Source organism: Epargyreus clarus, unplaced genomic scaffold, assembly GCF_041222505.1.
Source record: "Epargyreus clarus isolate Ecla_fem2 unplaced genomic scaffold, WU_Ecla_fem_2.2 ptg000001l, whole genome shotgun sequence".
In the NCBI taxonomy this organism is placed as follows: domain Eukaryota; kingdom Metazoa; phylum Arthropoda; class Insecta; order Lepidoptera; family Hesperiidae; genus Epargyreus; species Epargyreus clarus.
In genome coordinates, this window is record NW_027332209.1 from 12,488,560 (window position 1) to 12,512,348 (window position 23,789).

At 35.1% G+C, this 23,789-nt stretch overlaps 1 protein-coding gene and 1 non-coding gene across 2 annotated transcripts in view; both read right to left on the reverse strand.

Moving 5' to 3' along the window:
- Window positions 1–23,789, reverse strand: part of DAAM (disheveled-associated activator of morphogenesis-like protein) — a 101,724-nt gene that overhangs the window by 22,433 nt on the left and 55,502 nt on the right. The window contains exon 4 of the mRNA XM_073084618.1: window positions 17,825–17,953. Coding sequence (XP_072940719.1) covers window positions 17,825–17,953 — 129 coding nt within the window. The remainder of the gene's footprint in view (window positions 1–17,824; window positions 17,954–23,789) is intronic.
- On the reverse strand, window positions 1,514–1,585 carry TRNAP-UGG (transfer RNA proline (anticodon UGG)). Its single transcript has one exon. It is a non-coding gene; the product is annotated as a tRNA-Pro (tRNA).

Below are 23,789 nucleotides of genomic sequence, written 5' to 3' on the forward strand. Positions count from 1 at the left end.
TCGCCCGCGTTTAAAATAAAATAATATGACATATAATCGATTTTTTTTTTCCAAAAGATCGATTCTCCGATTAATCGATCTTAGATCGCCATCCCTAGTTCCCGTGGGATTTCCGGGATTAAAACTATCCTATGTCTCAGACTAACTTTGTACAAAATTTCATTAAAATCGGTTCAGTGGTTTAGGCGTGAAGAAGAGACAACCAGACAGTGTTAGTTTTGGATTTATAATATTAGTAAGGACAAGTAAGGATGAATTCATAAAAAAAATATGTTTATTATAATTTCAATAATTATGTCTGTGAGCTTGTACTAATAAACCACAGCCACAGCTGAAGTATCATAAGTAGGTAAGCATCTTGTAATTAGTCCTAAACAATTTTCCAAAGCAGCCTTTAGCAAGGAAGAATTTAAACGGCAAGCATTACGAGCATATCAGGGCAACGTTTAGCGTAATGACAGCCATTATCCTCGGGGTATCATTAGAGATCTACTTCTAGGCCGAGACCCCCTTGTTAGCTTGAAACGATGTCTTGAGAGCTTTGCTAAGGACCTTTAGTGACAGTAACTGTGGTAAAATAAAAGAGCATCCTAAGATGCACGTTATCTATAGTTTGTTGGTTTCAATGAAGTATTTCCAAAATGTATTGTCTATCCGAAAATTGTACAAAAAAAATCAGTACGTATATTTCATTTTCTATATATGTAATTAAAGTGCATCACCAAATGTAAGTAATTAAAAATAAAAAAATGAACAAAAACATTCAAAAATAAAACTCTGACGAGATGAAGAACTTAATTTGGTTCAAAGTTCAACTTATACCAATACTTAATCTTAATCGCGTTAAGAACATTCCCAAGATAAAAATAATCAATTGTACCATTTCAGACAAACCAGAAGATACCATAGGAACTAATGGCACAGAATCCAACAATCCAGCAGATAAAAAATCAAGAAACAATATACGAAGCACAGTAGCGATACGGCGACAATAGCGACAGATCAATGCGACGATAAAACATTAATAGCTAAAAGTGCCGATAACCTCATAATGTCAAGTTCAACAGTACAACTAACTGCAGTCCGACTAACCGTGGGACGTTCAGTGAACCCTTTAACATGGTTACCTAGTGTTTCTTTGTTTTAACTTGTTTCGCTGATTGTACTTTTTATAGAGTAGTTGAGTTTCATTGTAGTGTTATCTATTTGTTGATTGTTATAACACGTTCTATGTTAAGTGATGCGTAATTTTTTTTTAAATTGATTATTTTAAGCAACGTGTAACTCGTATATTAGAATTGTTATCACGAGTAAGTTTAATTTTAACTTTCTGAATAAATTTACATTCGATTATGTTAGGTATAAGATCATCAAAAATAATATATTTATGTCACAAGAAAAAATAACATTAAAAGAAACATTAATTAAAAACGCGTAAATAATTATCAACAAATTATATAAATAACTTATAACACAATTAATGACCAAATTAAGTAAAAAAAAATACAATATCGGGCTCGTCCGGGATTTGAACCCGGGACCTCTCGCACCCAAAGCGAGAATCATACCCCTAGACCAACGAGCCATAGTAAATATGTGTGAATATTACGTACATGATAAAGATTATTTTTGATATGTATATTGTTACATTTATCATACTTGCAATTTATTTATTTCTTATTCATAATATGAAGTGAAAAATGTTGTCTAACAAATCAATTTTGCTACGGTATTTATATTTGGTATGCCAATGTATGAATGTTTGTAACTTTTTATGTGTAATAAATAGTGATGTCATTTGTATATTTAAATTTAAAGATAATATTAAAAATTTCAAAAATTAAATCGATTATAATTAAAAAGGAACACATTAAAGTGTCGTAAAATTTTCAATTAAGAACATTCAAGTTATGTAAGTAACACGAATATATTTTAAAGTAAAAAATATTTTTATTTATTTAGGCAAAACAGTTAGTTCAGTAAATTACAAGCTGAAAACAGAAAAAAAAAAAAAAAACATTCATTGAGGCAATAAATACAAATGCAGAAAATGGTAACATAAAATAATATTTTAAACATTTGTACAATAAATAAATAATAAATTCCTATTTTCCGCTCACCCGAGACAGTCGCATCACGTGTACATGTATTATAACACAAAATAAAGAAAGTTATTCGCACGTTCATTTCGCGTTCCAAAATTATATCCCATTGTTATTAAACAATATGGCTCGAATATTTCCGTGATGTCAGCCAATTAGGAAGTGATGTACACCACGATGTCCCACGCGTCGGTGTTGTCGGAAAGCGAGACCACTCTTACTTTCTGATGGTATTTCACGGTAAGGTCACTCAGTTTTGGATAACAGGAAAACGTACAGCTGTACAAACATACTACTTAAGCAGTTACGAGTGCATTATTATTTTAAATTGATATTTATTCGTATCTACGTTTAAAAATTTGGAGTTTCGTTTGGAGCCTTTGGTTTGTGAAAGTTTGGAGGAGTTTGGAGCCGTTTCGGAGGAGTATGGTAACTAACATTGTGACACAAAATGTTTATATATAGGATTATATTGATTGCTTGTTAATATCTATTATCATTTATATGTATGGCAGATAGATAAAATTTATAACCGGTCTATAATTTTTAACTAATTGCCATTACCATCTATATAGTCGTCCATAGAGTCATGATACCGGCCTGAGACATAGATACGGATTCCGAGTTTGATTCCCGGTTAGACATGTTCAAAAACTCACCTCCCTGACCTTACCAGTATTGGAAGAATATGGCCCAATTCTGTTTGACTGTTTGAATGAATTACTATGTAAACACCAAGGACTTTCTGGGAAAATAAACACTACAACTATTTACAATATTTACGAAAAAAAATCTTTAAACAAAAAAACAATAAATATATTTTCGTACAAAAAAAAATATGTTAGTATTTTTTTCTTTTTTTCACTATATACATTTCTATTACTACCAGAACTTCAATATGTTTATATACTTTTTTTTGGAATTATATGTAGAATTTTGCTGTCACTGACTTTACTATGTATTAACAATGTACAAACACATAGACAGATAGTGTTTTTAATTAGTCGAAAGCTCGACCTTCGACCCTTTATTAAGTGCAGCCCTAGATATGCGCTTTCGAGAACTTTCCACTCGACGACTGGCGTCTGTTCGTAACTAAAGATTAAAATTAGTCATTAATCAATCAACGATACTGTGTTGTGATGTTCTGTATTGACAAATTAAATTAATTGTAGTCGTAAGTAAAATAAATGTTAAGAAGTTACAAGAATTTTTGAAAGTATAACCCCTCTAGGGGTCGAAGAGGAGGTAGAATTTCTGTCAAAAAAAATTTTTTTGACAGTTCAATTTTATGCTAATTTTAATTTAAAATTTGTTAAGAAATTGTTGCGTCTTAAACAAATAAGGAAATACGAATTTTGGTGTTAAGTGTTAAGACCCCATACCCATTTCCACTTCTAATGGCAACTTAACCCTTTAAGGGTGATAATTATACCTTTTACCGATCATTTATACAGCCTATATCGTGGTAAAGTTCACGCAAACAGAGTCGCATACCCAGTACCTATATCATATGAGATTTTACCACAGCCCTAAGCGATCGTGACACGAAAGAAAGTACGGGTGTGAAGTTGTGAACATGACCGTTTCTAATAGTTTGCACTTTGCTGTGAAACTTGCACCTCGACGTTTTGCTGTCTAATAGCTTTCTGATGGTAACATTAGAGTATTATACATAGTGGACGTGTGACAGAAAAGTGTTAGTAAACAGACAGGCCTCTATTCACTAAAGATTGCCACCCAGAGACAGTGGTAATTTAATTTGAATAGAAAATAAATCATACCTTAATGCGACCCTGATGCATCAACTATATACATATGTTCCTCTTGTAAAATCCTTTCAAGAAAGGGTATGTAAGAGCAAAAACGAATATCTATTGTAAAATTCTAAAAGGAACAACTCAGGAGAAGCGGTTCAAACCGATTTCAACTAAGGCTCCGATACTATTTGGAGTTAATTAAAGGTGTCAATTGGAAGCACTGACCACTTACCACCGATAGTAACACTTTAGCTATAAAGCTTATGCGAGGTGCAGCATCGTCGCTGTAAAACTGCAAAGTTCTACCATCATTAAGACTATCTCGCTTACTTGCTAAGTACTTGCTATTCGCACATTTTTTCACTCATGTATTTATGACCACAAGGCTAGTATAAGATAACAGTTGTTTTAACTATTGGGAAGTCTATTGGATAACAATGAAATAGAAATGTCTATGTATAAAAATATTCCATGTACATGAGGTATTCAAATATAGAAAGCAAAAGGTTATTTTCCCATTAAGTCCCTAAGGAGATTTTTATTTCCAAAATCCTTTCTTAGGAATTATGAATTTTTTGCTAAAACTATAATGTTCTGAATTTAGTTTTTCCTCTCTGTGGAAGTCGCCTCTAAAAGATTTTTCATCCAATGTTTTTTTAATAGTTGCTATATAATTGATTACTTTCTAAACAATTTCTTCAGTGTAATAAACGAAATACTCCACGTATTTCGTTTAATTGTACAATAAAATTACGCTCATTCCCATTGTCCCGAATTTAAAAAAACCTACAGGATCGGAAATTCTTATTATATTTATAGACTCATGTTTATACTACCAGCCATTTCTACCTGACATTCGGTCTATGGTCAAACAACGCTATTATTAGTTCTAGAAACGAAGGGCTAACAACTTGCAAAGTGTACACAATTACTTGTAGCTTTCATGCCTTGTCGGGTGCTAGAAAGCTCACCACATCAGCTTTAATATGCTTCTCACTTATTAACATAAACACGCTTGTACTTAAGGGCTACCTTGCTTCCTTGTGAAATTCTTTGAAGAAGAATTTCTATTTATGTCAAAGGCATAATAATTCGAACGACTCAGAATTAGTAATCTTTAATTAAATGTGATAATAGAAATCGAGTCGCATTATTTTATTAATCTAGAAGTGATGATGGTACCCGATGGTAAATAGCAACTGCCGCCCATGGACATCTATAATCAAGCTCAGATAGAATTATAGTCTTGTCCGAGATCGACCACAGATACAAATTGCTACCCCTTGCCTTGTAAGAACTAAGTGGGATTAAAACTCCTTAAAAAGTGTATCTCCTTTACCACACTCTTAAAACCAGAACACAGCAGCGCCTGGAATCATTATATTTATCATATTCCACTGTGCAATTAAAACTTTAATTCTATACATAATTCTAAATTACTTTATATATAACTAGCTGACCCGGCAAAACTTGTACCGCCTCAAAATCTATTTATCAAATATACCTCATATAAAATATAGCCTATGTTACTCGTGGATAATGTAGCTTTCGAATGGTGAAAGAATTTTTAAAATCGGTCCTGTAGTTTTTGAGCGTATTCATTACAACCAAACAAAGAAACAAAGTTTTCCTCTTTATAATATTAGTGTAGACAACGTTATATTTATCACTACAAGTTGCATTACATTACATTATAATTTACTTAAAAATGTTCCATAGCGTGCGCACAGGGATGATCAGAATAAATCAATTCGCACAGATTCGTGACTAGACGTGACTGTGCCAAGGTTGGTGGGCACGCACCTTAATAGAGCAGAATGCAACCGCATGCGGATCGATAGATATTGAAATTCAAATGAGATTATGACCTTTGACGTTCTGAGAAATTGCAATGTTATGTTATTTATGTTATGTTAGTTATTTATGTTATTTATGCTTGGTTTATACCCCGGAATTTGCGCCGGTCTATATTAATAAGTTATGTGTCTGGTGGTGTCAAATTAACCGCCATTATATTACGCTGTTTTTGTTTACAGAATGACAGAGATTTGTTTATGTTACTGAAAGTTTTTAGGTAGGGTCTTACCCTTGAAATGATTTTGTCAATCTTAGTAGAAACCCTGTTGCCTTATTGTTTTTGTTGCATTTCTATCGTATAACAGCGTAATACAGTTCCTATAAGAAATAAACTGCTGCTCTGGATGCAGGCGACTCTAGGGCAGCAATGCATGTACGATGAACCTCAAGTAGAGCTTCTGTTGATTTAGAATTATAGATATCAGTTAAGGAACCAAAAAATTACTAGTCCGCGGCGTTTTAAATATAATTTGAAAGTAATTTCATGAATTTATACATTTAACACCATTGAGGTCTAAATTGTAGCAACTCATATTAATACCTACTTACAACATAAAAAGTAAATCTTGTTACTTAACTACATAATAAAACTACGGACCGATAAGAAATTAGTTTAAAACGACGGGTTCAAAACCACGAAACTTTTGCACAGGATTGTCTGTACATACATAAATACAAATAAAAAAATCGCAAATGTATCCCCTAAAGGGACAAATAGGGCATAAAAGCTAAAAGACGCTATCGCGTCGTCTATACTTTACTCCATTCATCCATTCCTCAGAATCTTCACAATGAACTTCTGTAGTGGCTACTCATAATCAGGTCATTGATCTCACCGCTATTGATCCAGTGAAATTGTGTTTGTAATCAGTCACCGACTCGAGCAGCTCTACTTCTCGCTCGTAAACTTAGGAATGCTGTTAGAGATTATTGTTTGTTACGTTACGTCAGCTTATCAATGTCTGGTGACGGGAATGTTACTGAATTTTGTTATGAAAAATGTTTTTTGATTACGAATAACAAAGTTTGAAGGTTATAGAAGCCTTCATAGTCGCGAATCTGAAGGCACTACCGTCACGTCTACTTCAGACTTATAAAAGCAAATTCAAAGATTGCTGTGTTCTATTTTATTAGAGATAAGACTGTTCAGGGAGAGACACTTAAACCAAGCGTTCCGAACTGTGTTCTTTGGAGTAGTAGGGCATTTGTGCTGGACCGCATATAGTACTCTAATCCTATCTAGTGTTGATTACTACTGTAGTACTGTAGGGTACTCCCTTAGTATGAGGTTTTACGTTTTTATAAAAATTACTGTTTTTGGTATTTGTTTACGTATTTGCCCATACATTTCCAATCAGCGCCCCTAGCGGACTGTATCAGAACTGATTGAAAATTTATGGGAAATACGTAAACAAATACAAAAAAAGTCATTTTTGTAAAAATAAAAACTTATACTAAGTGTATTGGTGACCGTGGACAACAGTAGCCTTACGATGTTAAAGCCTTGCGAGGTGGAATTTATGCTCGTTAGCTAGTCCTATATAATAAAAAAAAGAAATAACGATAATGCACGAGATACAAAATCTACTTTCGAGTGAATGAACGTTAATTTATTTTTTATTATCACCGACCAGTCACGTTAATCTTGACACTTGACATGCGAAAGTAAAGACCTTTGTTGACTGTGACTCGTCGTTTGGGAGTTAATTATATTTTATTGTACCTCAGACTGCTACTGGTGCTTTGGTGCATTTTGAGAAACACTTTGAATAACATCAGAGTTCTGAGACCTATGTTGTGTAATGAAAGAAAATATTTTGACTTTCTTTTGGGGTGTTGATTGTGAATTATTATCGTTTTACAAGAATACCTAAAGTAAATATTTTACGAAAAATCCTATTAAATATCCGGAAGTAACTCTTCTTAGTTAAATTACGAAAGAATACTTACTTCTTCCTAATTTCTTGCTCATAGTAAAAATATACATGAATCATTAGCCAAGTTTTTAAACACAAAAATAACATACGCACAGCACTGTGTGTTATATATTATATGTTAGACGAATCGTTCCAGCATAGTTGTCAGACATGGCATAGCATCGGTATCCCACCTTAGATAGGACTCACAATTTTATTTAGAACTGATTACAGATTTTCATATGCGATAGTCATCGCATTACCATCAGATAAGCTGTATGCCCGTTTCCCACTAGAATATCATAACAAAAATCTTTAAAAAACCTGAAGGAAACCTAACCATACTCAAATACGCAACCGAATTGGTGTAATCCACAAGGACTGGTACAATTTCTCCAGGTATATTATATAGCATTACACATAAGTTCAACAGATAACCGTTGAACCAACACAAACGAATCTTCATCAGTCGCGTCACAGTGTAATGAGTGTGACGGGTGTCTGGCGCCGACTAAGTATTGCACAAATAAGTTTTACAGCCACAGAACTTAAACGACTTCGATTTTTACCAGTCACAAGGGCTGATACAATTCCTCCTGGTATATTATATAGCATTAAACATAAGTTTAAAGATGTCCGTTGACCCGATACAAACGACACGTAATCTTCATCAGTCGCGTCACAGTGTAATGAGTGTGACAGGTGTCTGGCGCTAGTTGGCGTATTGCACAAATAAGTTTTGCGGCCATAGAACTTAAGCGACTTCGATTTTTACCAGTCACAAGGGCTGATAGAATTCCTCCTGGTACGTTATATAGCATTACACATAAATTCAAAAGATGTCCGTTGACCCGATACAAACGGCACGTAATCTTCATCAGTCACAGTGTAATGAGTGTGACGGGTGTCTGGCGCCGACTAAGTATTGCACAAATAAGTTTTACGGCCACAAAACTTAAGTTAAGTACTTCGATTTGTACCAGTCCTTGTCTGATAGCGAAATTACCTTATGAGTATTGTACTCATTTATAAATAGACGAACAAAAATAAACTAAACATTTTTTTAAATTGATTATATACAAGGTTCAGCGTCAGTGTTCTGTTCATGAGGAATAAGCGGCGTAAAACGAATCTACATCAAAATTATTTTTTTTTTCAAAATTTATAATACGGTTGTAGCCTGTTCTTAAAACAAAACGCGGTGGGTTTATTTATTAAATTAAAGCGAGCCGTTAGTCTACCAGGGTATTTTTTTATAATATAAAACGTGATTGAGCATGCAGTCCACCAATTGTATAACCTCTTTCCTTTATTATAGATCAATGCCCACAACGACATGGACTGCACGCTCATTTGCTTCAAAGACATAAACAGATAAACATAGGGCCATAATTTCAAAACAAAGTTTAGTTTTATCATACTAAAAGCAAAACATCCGTTACTGCTATCTCGGTACTAACGTCCATATGTCCGGCAAGCGACCGCCTATCAGCACCCATCAACGGTGAAAGTGACATGCGATGTCAACATTATGCAACGCTTATCTGGTATTAATACCGCAATCAGAGGTTAAGTTAGGTTAGGTTAGGATTTTATAACGAGCATGCAATCCACCAGAGCTTTTAATTATAGATGTCTATGGGCAGCGATGGCTGTTTACCAGTAGGTGGACTGCATGATAAAATATTATCAGAACAAATTTTGATTTTATCATACTAGCACCCGTTATTAATAATCAATCTATCCGATTTTTGTCTACCACAGATCAAAATTTGGCAATTTTTACAAGGCATAAATAGTCAAAAGGCGTTCTTTATTGGGTAAAACGTCCGACAGATTGTTTATTGATAACGGGCGTAAAAGCAAATCAAATAATTAGATGTCCGGCACTGCTATCTTTGTACTAACGTCCATATGTCCGGCACGCGACCGTCTATCAGCGCCCATCAACGGTGAAAGTGACATGCTATGTCAACATTACGCAACGCTTATCTGGTAATTCTGGTATTAATACCGCAATCAGAGGTTAACTCTAATGGTAATCACAACCGGTTTTCAGGTTTTCTTTGGCCTTTGCGAAACCTTTTTAACAATATCGTCTCGTCACTTTTTGAGCTTTTAGTCGTTTTCCTGTATTCAGGATTGCTTTTAAGTCATTCGACTTGCGCCGTTGCGCTGATGGCAGTAAATGCTTCCTAATTGGATTTAAAACGGTGTTACCCGATGCTTTGCTTTGGTTAAGGTTGTAAAATTTTCATTCAAATCCGGCTTCATCGCCAAACCTTTTTGTCCCTAGGCCATGGGATGCTATCGCCGCACAAATACAGAAATATCACCTTTAAACTATAATCCGACTGCTGAGCAAATTACTCTAAATAAAATATAAAACTGCCAATTGCCAGTCAACACCATTAAAATGGCGTTTGGCGAACTTCACACATCTTTGAACATAAATTGTACCACAAGTATGGTAGTTTCTTCAAGATACTTTCCTTCATTACACATTAAAATGTCCTAATGAAAATGTCTCAAAAGATTTGCCACCTTCTTAATTAACCGATACGCCACTCACCTAATACTACCATAATAAACAATCATCACTCATCAGCAAGTGAAAGTTGTATTACATTATGCAATCCACTTATCTAGTAGAATTAACACCGTAATCCGGTGATCCATCGAGATCGCATCTCACGCACGCTCCAATACTCATACAGCTGTCAAAAGCACCGTACTCTCTGCTTATGTAATGGTATAGCTCAATTAGATTAGCGCAAATGGCAAAGTGATAGCGTAAAGGAAGTAGTGATAGCCTAGTGGAAGCAATGATAGCCTAGTTGATGTAGTGATAGCCTAATGGTTTGAAAATAGGTCTCTTACACAAAGGGTTGAGAGTTTCATTGTTTCTGATTTTTCGGAACATTTTACATATTGTAATTTTATTTTTACTTCATGAAAAACATGAGGAAATCGACCTGCATGGAGGTTGTGTAATAAAATAGTTCTTAAACATGTGTGAAGTCCGTCACTTTTTTGCCCGCATTTAGCCAGCATGATGGTCTAAAGCCTTAATCCTTCTCATTATAATGGCCTCTGTCTGGCACAGGGAAAAGTCTGGTAGTGGGTTTAAAAAGGCAATAGGCAATCCGGTGTTGCCTACGAAATCATGGTAGATGGGGTCACAAAATCCTCAAGTAGAATTAGGAAAGAAAAGAAAGGAAGGAAACACGCCAAAACTGATATGACATCTCACATCGTAATCCAATCTACATACGAAATAACTGTTTACAATTAGTTATATGTTACGCAAGCATAACCAACGGGTGTATTTCAATAACTCGTTACAATCACTACACCAATCAACATATGACAAATCATTCAGTTCGCAAGTGATAACTTATCGTCATAACTTATGTGCTAACTAAAGCTTGTGTTTTCTACTTGCAATTAGGGTTGGCAGTGCTCCGGTTTCAGCCGGATACTTTTCTATTGTATCCGGTATTTACGATTAGGCTAATCAGACTTTTAGGGTAAACAGAATTATGGATTCGTTTCGTAAATAAATCGGGCTTGTGCAGCTATTTTTAGGGTTTGTGATAAAAATAATATATGCTTATAATCTATCCATCCAATGTTTTGGTGCCCGCAAAATATATGACTTTGTGACTATAAAGACGCTGATTATCATGTCTCGAAATTCATTCTTACGCAGTCTCCTATAAATATAAGGGGTCGTGGAGGCGTTGTGCTACCCAAAGCACATACACGGTGAAACCGATCGATACTAAACATTACATACACAAAATTATATTTCGATATTTTTAGAGGCGAAGTAGTTATTATACCGTATACATTTTCATAAGCAAAATAGTTCGAGGTTTGATTCAGACCAGACAAGCTTTAGACAAGACAAGACAGACAAGCGGGAATAGGGCTACGGTACCTCTGTCGTAAGAGGCCACTAAAAGGGGCTTCCAGGGTTGCGGGCGGCAAGCAACTCCGGGAAGAACGGCGGTGTGATCGCATATCGTCGTAAATACCAGACGGTGTGGCGAGCCCTGAAGCTCACCTAGGCGGAGCCCGAAGGGGCAACGCGTTCAGAGGACTCCCCTTGCGTTCCGTTGGAGATCCCGGAGTCCTCTTGGCAACACCGAGGACGGCCACCGTGGTGGTTTTAGTGCGATATGAATCGTGCAGAAAGCGTCTCTTAATAAAAATACAATGACATATCCGACATTGGAAACGGTATCCGGTTTTTAAGTCAAAACGGGCAACCCTAGATCACACCCTAACGCCTAACCTACCTAACAACCAGTTGTAAGTGAAATTCATCCACCCAGCGCTAACGAGACGATAATTAAACATTGTCGTTGCATAAATTAACCGTTTTATATGTAAACCTCTTAATCGGAAAACGAAAGTTTCTAACCGCCCTATCTACGATAACTAATTGATGGAGCGCGCCTAGAACGAATTTATCGACAATTTTCTTCGCTTTTAGCGACAATAATTAACGATTATAACGTTCTCTTGGTTATAATAATTTTGTCTATAATGTCGAGCAGAATTTGTATAGTGATAACATTTCGAAAAAACTTTGTGTGAAATTTTCACTTTAGCTTTTGTCGTGCCTACCAACTTACGTTTGGAACTCTTTCTACCACAAAATACCACTGTAAACTGATACTAAGTCATGGTGGTAGGCGGTTGTGTAGGTTAGGCCCCGGGAAGGACGGCGGTATGTGTGGTCGCATACCGCCGTACGCACCAGACGGTGTGGCGAGCGTCAAGCTCACCTGGGCGGAGCCTGACAGGGCAACGCGCTAAGAGGGCTCCGGTTGCGTTCCTTTGGAGATCCCGGAGCCATCTACGCAGCGCCGAGGACGGCCACCGGGGAGGTTTTAGTGTGGTAAGAATCCCACATAACACTGCGTCGCTCCCACGACACCGGGTACTTTTTGAAGGTTTCCCCTCGTTAACAAAAAAGGCGGTTGTGTAGGCAATTCTATTATATTTTAGAGTATACTAATGCCAATAGAACTTTGGTATTGTTCATATAAATTATAGGTATAATTAGCTACACGCGACCATAGGTGTCAGTGGTCAGTGATCACTTAACATACTTGTATAAGTAGGTGCATGCCCATCTGCTATTTTCAACCAAAAAAAAACACACTATAACAATTATTTATAAACATACCCAAAAAATTACACCTACTACGTAACAAAAATTCCTGGCACCAAAGTTGCCCCGACCGGAAGTCGAACCCGGATTCCTACCTTGATTCATTACCTTTTAAAATGTCAGCACCATAACAATATATTACCGGTAACATATGCGAGCGAATGTGGGCATAGCTGAGCAATATGGTAATATGTGTTTCTCACTGTACCAAAGTGATATCTACATCTTTATTTATAACTTTGCTGCAAGGCTTTTCCCGGATTTGATACCGTGGAGCTTTTAGAGCTTTTTATTAATAATGACCCAGAAAAAAATTTGTCCCGTGTCTTGATAGTGGTAGCGCCCTCTGCGGTTCGACTCCGGTGGCACCATCACAACAGTTACTTCTGCTTGATAACAGCAGAATTATTTTAAAGGGTGTGGTAAGGAAGCCATACTTTTCCTAGGCATTCCAGTTTAGTCCTAAAGAGTGCGTATCTATGGCCGACCGTGGTTAGGAATCTAATCTTATCTGGAGTTGATTACAGATTTCCATAGGCGGCGTAACCATTTACCATCACTGGACTGCAAGCTCGTCTGCTACTACTGTATACGTAATAAAAAATAATTTAACTTATAATATGGTATAAAACCTCTTTGATCTCAACCGCATAAAATACTTAAGTAGTATTTATTCCAGTGATATTACATCCAATACAATTACATTATTATAATGTCACGAACAAGATATTGGGAATTAGTAGACACGACATTAAGTGATCTCATTCTGAAACGTCAATAACTGGACACGAGCACATTCCTACAAAACATCAACGAACTAACACATTAGACTCTTAATAGCAAACATTGTACTTTACAATTACTGGTTACGTGACGCTGCCAACACACCTTGTTTATAATAAACGCCATATGTACGAAAGTCAGAAAGAATTTCTGTTTATTACAATAGTTAAATTAAGATATTAGAGTCCTAAGGTCATATATCACTTAACAACTATAACTGGTCACATGACACTGCCAAAATCCGTTCTTTATAATCACCATATACCTATCTCAAAGTTCGAAAGGCCATTTTGACTATTAGAAATTGTATGCTTTAAAATCGAATCTATAAGTATACATAAAGCCGAAATCACTACTACTTTGCTATTACTACTATAAAACATGGAAGCCAATTAGCAGTCTATCTAGTTATTGAGTCAATGGCACATCTACATTAACTTAAGTAATTTGCTGCCAATCACATAAAATTATTAGGTAAGCTATTTAAACTTCGGGATATCAAAATACATCATAAAGTTACTTAGTTTATTTTACAAGTGAATGTGATTTATTATAAACAGGATTTTAAATGGATTTTAAAATGTAAAAAGCAAATGGACAATTGCACTAAAATAATGTAAAAAGGTAAGGGTTTGATAGGATTTTAGGGATAAATTGATGAGTTTCTTTCATACGGCAATAGATAAAATAATGAAAATGATGAAATAGCAGTAGATGTCTTAAGTTCTTAACCTCCTGTGTATTGTTACAGGTTTAATAAACAAATAACAATAAATAGGCTACCCTTTTTTCTAGGTATAAACACATATACAAGGACGAGCATGCAAGCATGTTCTATATAATCTTAACTTATATACTTAAAGCTCTCAATGGTGAAATCTACCAATTTGCTTTGTCAGGCGCGATTTACTGTACCCTAAACCTCTCTCACTCTGAAACTATTAGACTCGCAGTCTCAGAGCTACTGTCCCTCTGAGACTGCTGGACTCGCAGTCTCAGAGAGACAGCAGTTTAGCAGGAACAGTATAAGGATTAAGAAAGACGAAGATAAAGCTACGTATTGCAGTAAAAACAGTAAACACATAATCAAGTACCCAAATCGTAGGCACATATTTAGGCATTCCACCTCAGACACTAAAAGAGACGACTTCAAAATATATCACGTAGCACGTCACACCGAGTGCTTACTGAAACAAAGTGGACTTCATAAACTTCAGGTACTCGCTACTTACAGATTAAACACGTGTCTACGAGGCCCTTAAACACAGCGAATAAGTTCGGTACACGACAAGAGTTACTTTGTTACTGTTTAAGAGATGCGAATATTATTTAACAAAATGTTGACGTTTTGCTAACAAAAAATTACCGATTACTTATCCTGGAATATTATAAGAAACCAAACCAAATGCTAATTATGAATATTATAAGTTAAAACAACTTTTTATTTAGCTTACAGGATTGTGTAAACTGATTACCTGATCGTACAATGTGTAGGCCAGACTATACAGCGCGTGTGTATAGGCCCCATTGCAAAAGCACTAACCTAACCTAACCTAACCAATTGTCAAAGTTTCAATACACGATTACCGGATGGTCCATTGCTACGATTATCGGATCCTACAATGTGTAAGGCGCCCTGTGAAAGTACAAAAGCGTTCAGCCCAACTGTTAAGAACCGCTGTATCAATACAGTATGTGCTCCATCAAAATATAGTGTACACGATTACCCGATCGTACATTGTATAGGTACATTTATCGGATCCTACAATTTGTGGACCCAACTGTGAAAGCACACACACACACGCCCAATCAACATTCTAAGTACTACCGCTGTATCAATGCAGTCTGTGCTGCACCAATCGTACATTGCTACGATTACCGAATTGTACAATGTGTAGGGCGTAGTGTGAAAGCACAAACGCGTCCAGCCCATCCGTCAAGAACCGCTGTATTACGATTACCTTGTTCAAGCAACTTTGTATAACAGAGGTTATTCATCGACGGAAGTGGAATATTATCGCCGTTCAATTTATCAAGCAAGTGATTAATAGCATCGTCTTATCGAAAGGAAACAAGAGCTTTTGCTCAGTGACGTAGGAAGCAAGTTGACATTCTTCGAGAGCAATTATAGATTGCTTCATCAGTATAATTAATTAGAATATCTTAATCTGGCATGAAATGAATGAATTTATAGAATAGTGACGTGTAGTTCCTTAGTCCATCGCGACAAGGATGTGTAAAATTTATAAATATAAAAATGTCTGTATGTATATTATTTCGAAATCTTTCATATTTTACCTCGTATGTAAAATTACATGATATCAATTCCAATAATATTTTAAATATTTATCTAACTCTATTTTAACAAATTTCTCGGAATAGTACTGAAAATATTTAAAGAGACATAAAACACATTAAATAATATTTTTATTTTTGATGTGAAACATCTATAGCCGCACGTAAAAAAGATTTCTGGCGTGGCGACGCTTACCTTTAACTACATAGACAAATGTTCTATAAGGGACAGAGCTATTAGAACAATGTGATAAAAAAAGACAACTAGTGTTTGACCTTGCGTTTCAAGTGTACGCAAACGTAAATATTGACAATGGAATATAGTGACCAATGATTACTTCAGTCAAAACGGGACATCGATTTTTTTATGTCAAATACTTTTTTTTACTTGAAAAAATATAGTTAAAAATAATAAAAAACACGATTTTATGATAAAATTAACTAAAAAGTAGAAAATAATTTTCAATCTAGGAATCATTTAAGGAAAAGTAAATAGTATAATTGTGCAAAAAATGTGGGGCGCTTTATGAAAACTGATAAATGGAGCACCCCATGTTTCTTTCATAATTATAATATTTACTGTTACTTAATTGACAATGGCAACGGTTCATTTCGGAGACAACGGCACGAAGCATCGAAAAAAGGGACTGTCCCGTTAAAAACGGGACGTATGGTGGTTTTCCCATTGATACGCATGCTTGTCAAAGACAATGAAATAATAGATAATAGTTTTAGTACATCGTTTACGTAGAAATGTTATAGTACAGTTTAACTAAATAAATTATTATTATATAAATATATAATTTGAAAGAATGTATCTATACAGATGTATCGACTGGTTTAAAATATACGATTTAAAAATTGTTTATATTTATTATCATAGATTAGTAAAGATTACTCACTCCTAATAAGAAAATGTACCCAGTTTTGAGAATTGAAATAGTTGCGTAAAAAAGTTTTGCCACGTCTCCGTGCTAAAATGTCCCTAAAATATTTGAAATAATTATTTATTTATTATGTAAATTACGCAGTATTAGTTATTTATTTGTAAATTTTCTCTAAAAATGTTTTGTCTGTATTATATGCGTTTCTTTTGGAAATAACTGAACCTATTTTAAAAAGATATGCAAAAATATTCAATTTCGAATTAAGGTTAAAAACTTAAAGGGTTCCTTCATAAGAAGCGAAAAACCACGAGACAATTAGGCAGAGCCGCGCGAGCTCGCTAGTTTTACGAAATACTCGCATGAACAACAACATATTTGGCAACAGTTCGTAAATCGTCTAGTTATGTGGCAACACCGTTAGAAATATTCCAAGTTGTAAAAGTATAATGTCATTGCCATCGACCGAAGTCATTGCCTCTTGACATTACTTCCTTCGTACAGATAAAAAAGCAATTACCCACTTTTAAAGTAAAAATCATTACGCCATGTGGAAAAACACAATGATACGATGACTAATACAGAAACGGTTATAATAACAGATGTTCATCAGTTTGGGGAGGTTCACACAACTAACAATTAAGTTATTAAGAAATCGTACAATACGGAAGGAATAATCAAATCATCGGCTAATTATTTCGACTAACTAATTTAGACATTTTCTTCGAGATTTTTTTAACTATAGTACCCTAAAAGGAAGACTATTTAAATTTTAACAATGTACTTCCATAGCAAATACTACAAAGTACAAATTAAAAAAAAAATCGTTCTACGGAACCCTCCATGTGCGACTTTGATTCTTATTTGCCCAATTACTTAATTTATAATTTATTTGAGGTCGTTATTATCATTATATTTATATGACATCTTGTCTTAAGCATTGAAACATATAAAAGCTACACATCATTAGATCATATTTTCTAATTAGCTTATTTTAACTTACATAATGTATATTAATATTGTATGTTGTATGTATACTTACAACAAGCTCCGCAAACTTAGCGTCCAGCTCGTCCTGGGGCGGCATGGGGTGAGTGGGGGTGACGGCCTGCAGCGCCAGGCCGCCCTCACCCCCCACCACGCAATACGTGATTTCGGGGGGTTCGTCATTCTGAAACAAAATATTTTGACGTTACTTGTGGTTAAATTCGGATTTGATTTGCTTAATCTTGGGCTGATAAATTTAATAAATGAATAATTAAAGATAGAGAGAGAAAGAGACGGAATGAGGGAGAAAGAAATAATAAAATATTTTCGTGATAATATATGCGTTTAAATCAACTATTTAACAGAAGACGACCATCGTGCTCCGCTCAGAAAACGGTAACCATAATATGAACCCTATTACAATGCGGTTTTCACGCTTTGAGTACGGAACCCTAAAACTTAAACAGGTTACACAAATACAAGGTAAAAAAAATTATAAGTTCCGAAAAAATATCAACAGTAATCTTACAAACAAAAGGCTCATCAGCATCGAATTATACAAAACAAAATACGCTAAAAGCTTTCTTTCAGGTACTCAATCACATCAAAATCGTATGTCATTTAACCATACCGAATATAGCTTCATTTTGACAGCTGAATCATGAATTATTTAACTTGCAAATATAAATACAATCGGCTAAAATAAAAAAATGACGGAAGACACGACTCCTATGAGCGATTTCCGAAACCCGATACAAAAAAGTGATTGGTAAAGACATAAATCTTGAAAGGTACATAATTTGTCCATTTAATGGATACGTACTACTATCAGCGAAATACTAAAAGCGATTTTTTAAGACATACCTACAAAACCATTTTTGACTACATAAAGTGTTAACCGCCGCCGGACACTATCAGGCTGAAAGCCAAATGTTGTGTGAAACATACATGACAGCAAATAAAGAATATCCATAAAAATTGTTCATTCGCTTACTCAATTTAAAAACTAATATTAACGACTAATAATGAATAATTGCAGAGACGTCACCTGGCATTGTCATCATGTAGGGAATCAGGAAAGCCGTTCACTTGGGAAATATCCAATGTAATAGGGTAATACCAGTGTGGTGAAGCAGGGATTGGTATACACGAGAATTTCCAACAATATTCAGGAGTAGGAAAGCACATTGGCGCTCTCAGACAGAACATCAGAATATAGTTGTACGAGTATGGCTATTTACCATCAGATGAGTTTAATGTATGTTCGGCAAAAGGGAGATAACCACCGGGCTAGGTATCATGCCCGGGTAGCGGCCGTGCTCCGACAGTCTCAGTTCAGAGCTTGTATATATGCAAGATGTTGAGAAAACTTCGATAGCGTGATTCAGAAGCGCCATCTCTTGATAAGTTGTGGACAGTCACTACAGGACACACAGGAGTCACACAGGACAGACTACTTATTGCAATTTCATTACAAACCTACGATGATCTGAAGATCTCACTTTCAACGACACAACTTCAATGTATTTTCACAAAATCTTATCGCGACCCGTTCTCGATGAAACCAAACTGCGTAAAACACAATCAGCCCGAAGCGGTAAGGAATCTCAATTTAAATTGCCAAGTAAAAATAAAACGGCAGCGTTTCCTAAAAGGGTGCGTCGAGGTAGAGCGAGTTAAGGGTCCGTACACACAGACTGGCTCGGAGAGTATCGGCCCGCATTTTTTTTCACACATACCGGATCGTATACGCTTGGAATTGGCCGGAACGGAGCCGCCAACTATTTCACAAAGACCGGCTGGTAAAGATCTGAAAGCGAATGCGCTCGCAATAGGAGCCGATCGGCTGCGCGAGGAAGAATGAACACGCAGTCAGAGCCGGTCGGCTCCTCTTATTATTTCACACAAAGCGCGTTCTATTATTCTTAATGACAAAAGAAGTGCACATGCAAAAATAAAACTTAATACAATTACTCAAAAATGTGTTTCCAACGTAATACAAATCTACTCCTCTCCGAGCCGGTCTGTGTGAACGGACATTAATAAGGAAACATACGGAACAGAAAGACGGAAAAAATCATTAAAAAAGAAACTGCAATCAACGCCGCATGAAGCGAGGTTGGTGCCGATATTGGCAACTAATTACAATTTAATTATTGCGTTCATTTCACTTTCTTTGGATGTTTCTTTCTATTAATACGGCAATACCTGTATGCTGTAAGAGTGCTGTCCCATTTTGGAATAGCTATTGCATGTAATTGGATAATTGTTAGTTTAATTATTAGAGATACAAATCCGTTAAGGATAATATAGCATAGAAAAGTTTCTGATCATTATTGAGCCTAAAAATCTATTGATATTATTATTTCGCTACTGCTTGTTTAACGACCTTCAAAATTAATATTGAATTTGTGTAATTTCATTTCATCGTTATATTAATAACTTCTATTCTATCCATCCTTCCATAATGATACGTCCGCTGGTAACCATATTGATCCCGCAGTCGTCTAGTCTCTACCTGCGTAAAGGACTCCGGGATCTCCAAAGAAACGCAACTGGATTCCTCTTAGCGCGTTGCCCCGTCGGACTCCGCCCAGATGAGCATGACGCTCGTCACACCGTCTGGTGTACACGACGGTATGCGACCACACATACCGCCGTCCTTCCCGAGGTCGCTGGCCGGGCGGTTCGAACCTCCACTCTTGCCGCCCGCATCCCCGGAAACCACTTTTAGTCACCTCTCACGACAAGCAGGGGATACCGTAGCCCTATTCTGGTCCCGGAACTACAGGGACAAGGGTATGCCGTCCTAAGGACATGATAGAATACTGAACCAATGGCAGTGGTACTATTCGAAGCTGACAAATAAATATATGATTTGTACTTAAATTCTCGGCATTAAAATTACGAATGTATTTACACCATCCATGTGACTATAACAATGTTTACTGTAAACATGCTGATAACAATACTGATAAGAAAGCAAAGGAATCTGACGCAAAATTAGAAATGCCATTTCACTACATGGAACAGTTAACATACATTTTGAATTCGTAATGATACATTTCAGTAAACATTTCATTGTTTAAAACATCTAAAAATTGGTCACTAAGTGTGTATAATGTGTGAAGATTTATGGCCGTTATTAATAATTAATCTATCCAATGTATTCCAACCAAAATCGACATTTTACAGTTTTTCATATTAAACAATGTCAAATTTCGACCCTCGATAGATAAAATAGATATATTAGTTATTGTATAGTTACATGTATACCAGATGTGTGTAAGAAGTATGTGAAACAAGCCTAACTGATTACCAGAACAGTACCCTTTTTAAGATGTAGAGACTACTCAGGCGTGAGTCAGAGGGCGCCACTCATATGTCACGATGTCTCTGAAAGTCATTCATCAGACTAGGGTTGTCACGTACGTGTCCTTATACAATTATTTTTTCAAAACACATGACTTTTTTGGTATCATCGTCTAACTAGCCTGTCTATAAGTACCAATATGTAAGGTACCGCCGTTTATGTAAGGTTCTAGAATGAGCCAAGTCATGACGTAGAAATGTTTAAATGGACTATACTGTTTTGTATTTGTGGTTTAAATTAATTAGACTTATCACTTGAATATACTCTACTGAAATAGTTAATAATTCATAACGGAACGAGGAAATAATTAAAGGAAATATTTTCAACATACCTATGTCCTATGTAAACCTTAAACACAGTTACATTCCACCATTATTATTACCTATTTCAGTATGATGTAAAATCATTTATCTATGCAAAAAAATTAAAGTGTCTATATGTAACGTCTAAACTAGCATATTTTTACTTAAATCACATAAAAGTATATCAGATATGTACTTATAACGAAAAATACTTATGATTTATTGTCTCTCTGTCTGTCTGTTTGTTCCGGATAATCTCCGAAACGGCTAGACCGATTTTGACTGAAAGATAGCTCGTTATAAGGAGTAACTGGAAATGGTATGAGGGTCCGTGCAAAAGAATTAGAACCCGTAAAATCTTCATAGTTTTTACACTGTTCAACGCCGGTAAAACCGCTAGGCACAGCTCGTATAAAAATAATTCCCGACAGACTAAAATACACAAGATTTATCAAACACTTGATGGAAGTGCAAACAATGTTGAGGTCATGAACAATACTGACAATATTTGTGCAACGAACAATGGAATATTTAATTATGCTTATAAACCGATTGACAAAGAAAGATTAAACAAAGATAGGGGTTTCGTCGTCGTTACAAAGTGCATACATCGTTATTTGTTTTAATATCAATTAAGAACTGTTACACAATGTCCAAGTGAAATCTTAAATAAGGGACTTATTTGGTGTTGACACACAATTGAAATTAAAAATCTTCAAAGAGAGTAAAATAACAAATACATTATGAGCAAAAATATCTAAGTAAGAATCCGTCAAATTCTTAATCTGTGAACTAATTTATTTTAGGCATTAATTATGATACCTTTAAATTTCGTTAGCTTATAGTTTCCAATTAACAGATTTATTCAAAGATGCTTCAACATTGATTACCGAATAGATTCTATCGATATTATTCTAGTTTTCAAGAACCACATTAAATTACATTAGTTTTTTATAGAATCAACCTTTAAAATATTGTATTAATCTAGACGTATAACTTCACGTTCACTTTGAGAATTCCATTCCTTATAATAAATTGAAACATTATAATTACGTAATTTATATTTACAAATAACTCTAACGTAGGCATTTTATAGTTAAGTCTGAATAATTAGGGTTTTTGTAGGTAATTTAAGTTGAAACCGATTATATAACGTAATAATTTATTTAATAAAATATGTCATTATTTAATTTCAATGTCCTTTCTGTTTGCCGTCAGGAAATACTGATTTTGGTAGGCATATATAGAGTAAATTAACTGCTACAATAATAGTATGATGTAAAATAACAAGGAAGGTAAATATCATGTATTAATTAAACCTATGTTTCATTATTAACGTTTATATGATAAGTGTAAATTGTATTCTACGGTAAAACATTAATAATGCCATCATTTATAATATTTTCTGCAATTTATTAATTACTATTGTGTTCTAATATGAAATTCAAACATTTTAACATTACATAAAATTGTCCATTATCTTGTTAGAAGTATTAGTATGTTAGAAGTCCTAACATAAAATTGTTTATGAGATACAATTCATATAAATGAATTCATGTATTCTCCGCTAAGAACGCCAGTAATGAACCTCGTCAACCCTACACCCTTCAGAAATATAACAAGGGACAAGGGACTTCAGTATTTTCGTCGATGACTTCACCCAGTCTAAGCGGGCTCATTTATGATCATAACTCATTTTATCATCAACAAGAACGTTTACGAGGAACAACAAACAAGTCCGTAAAAAGAAATCAAAATATCGTATTATACCGTTTGAGACACAAATTGATTTAATTAATGACAACATACACGCTGTTTCAGTTCTTGTTCAAAAGGGCATAAAAGCTGAAATTGTTTTGGCTATAAGCACCGATGTAAACGATACTGCATCGTTAATTAACCGAAAAAGGACAAGTTCCAGTGAAAAGCATGCTGTTAATCAAACAAAGTCAGAGGGAGTTCAAAAGGGGCGTGGAACTAGACGTTCTGAGAAGCTAAGTGTATTTGTTCACGCGAGGTTCAAACACCTGGTGCTTTGGAAACTTTTGCTTTGTTTTGCTCTATATTCGTGTCGGATTATTAAAAATTGTGTACCCTCTCGCTTAATGTATCGTATTGTATTTTCAAGGACTTTTAAAATTGGAAAGCCCTAGAACTTCCATTTAATACCACTCTTATAAAATTCTTTCAAAAATGTAACCACAAATAAGTTAATTCAACGATCATTTTTGTCTATTTTCGACTTAAACTTACGTGAACAAGGAATTTATTTATTTCTCTTTTAACTGTCAATTACAGTAAAAGTAAATATTTCTTAAAAAAGTAAATATTTCTTGTAAAAGTAA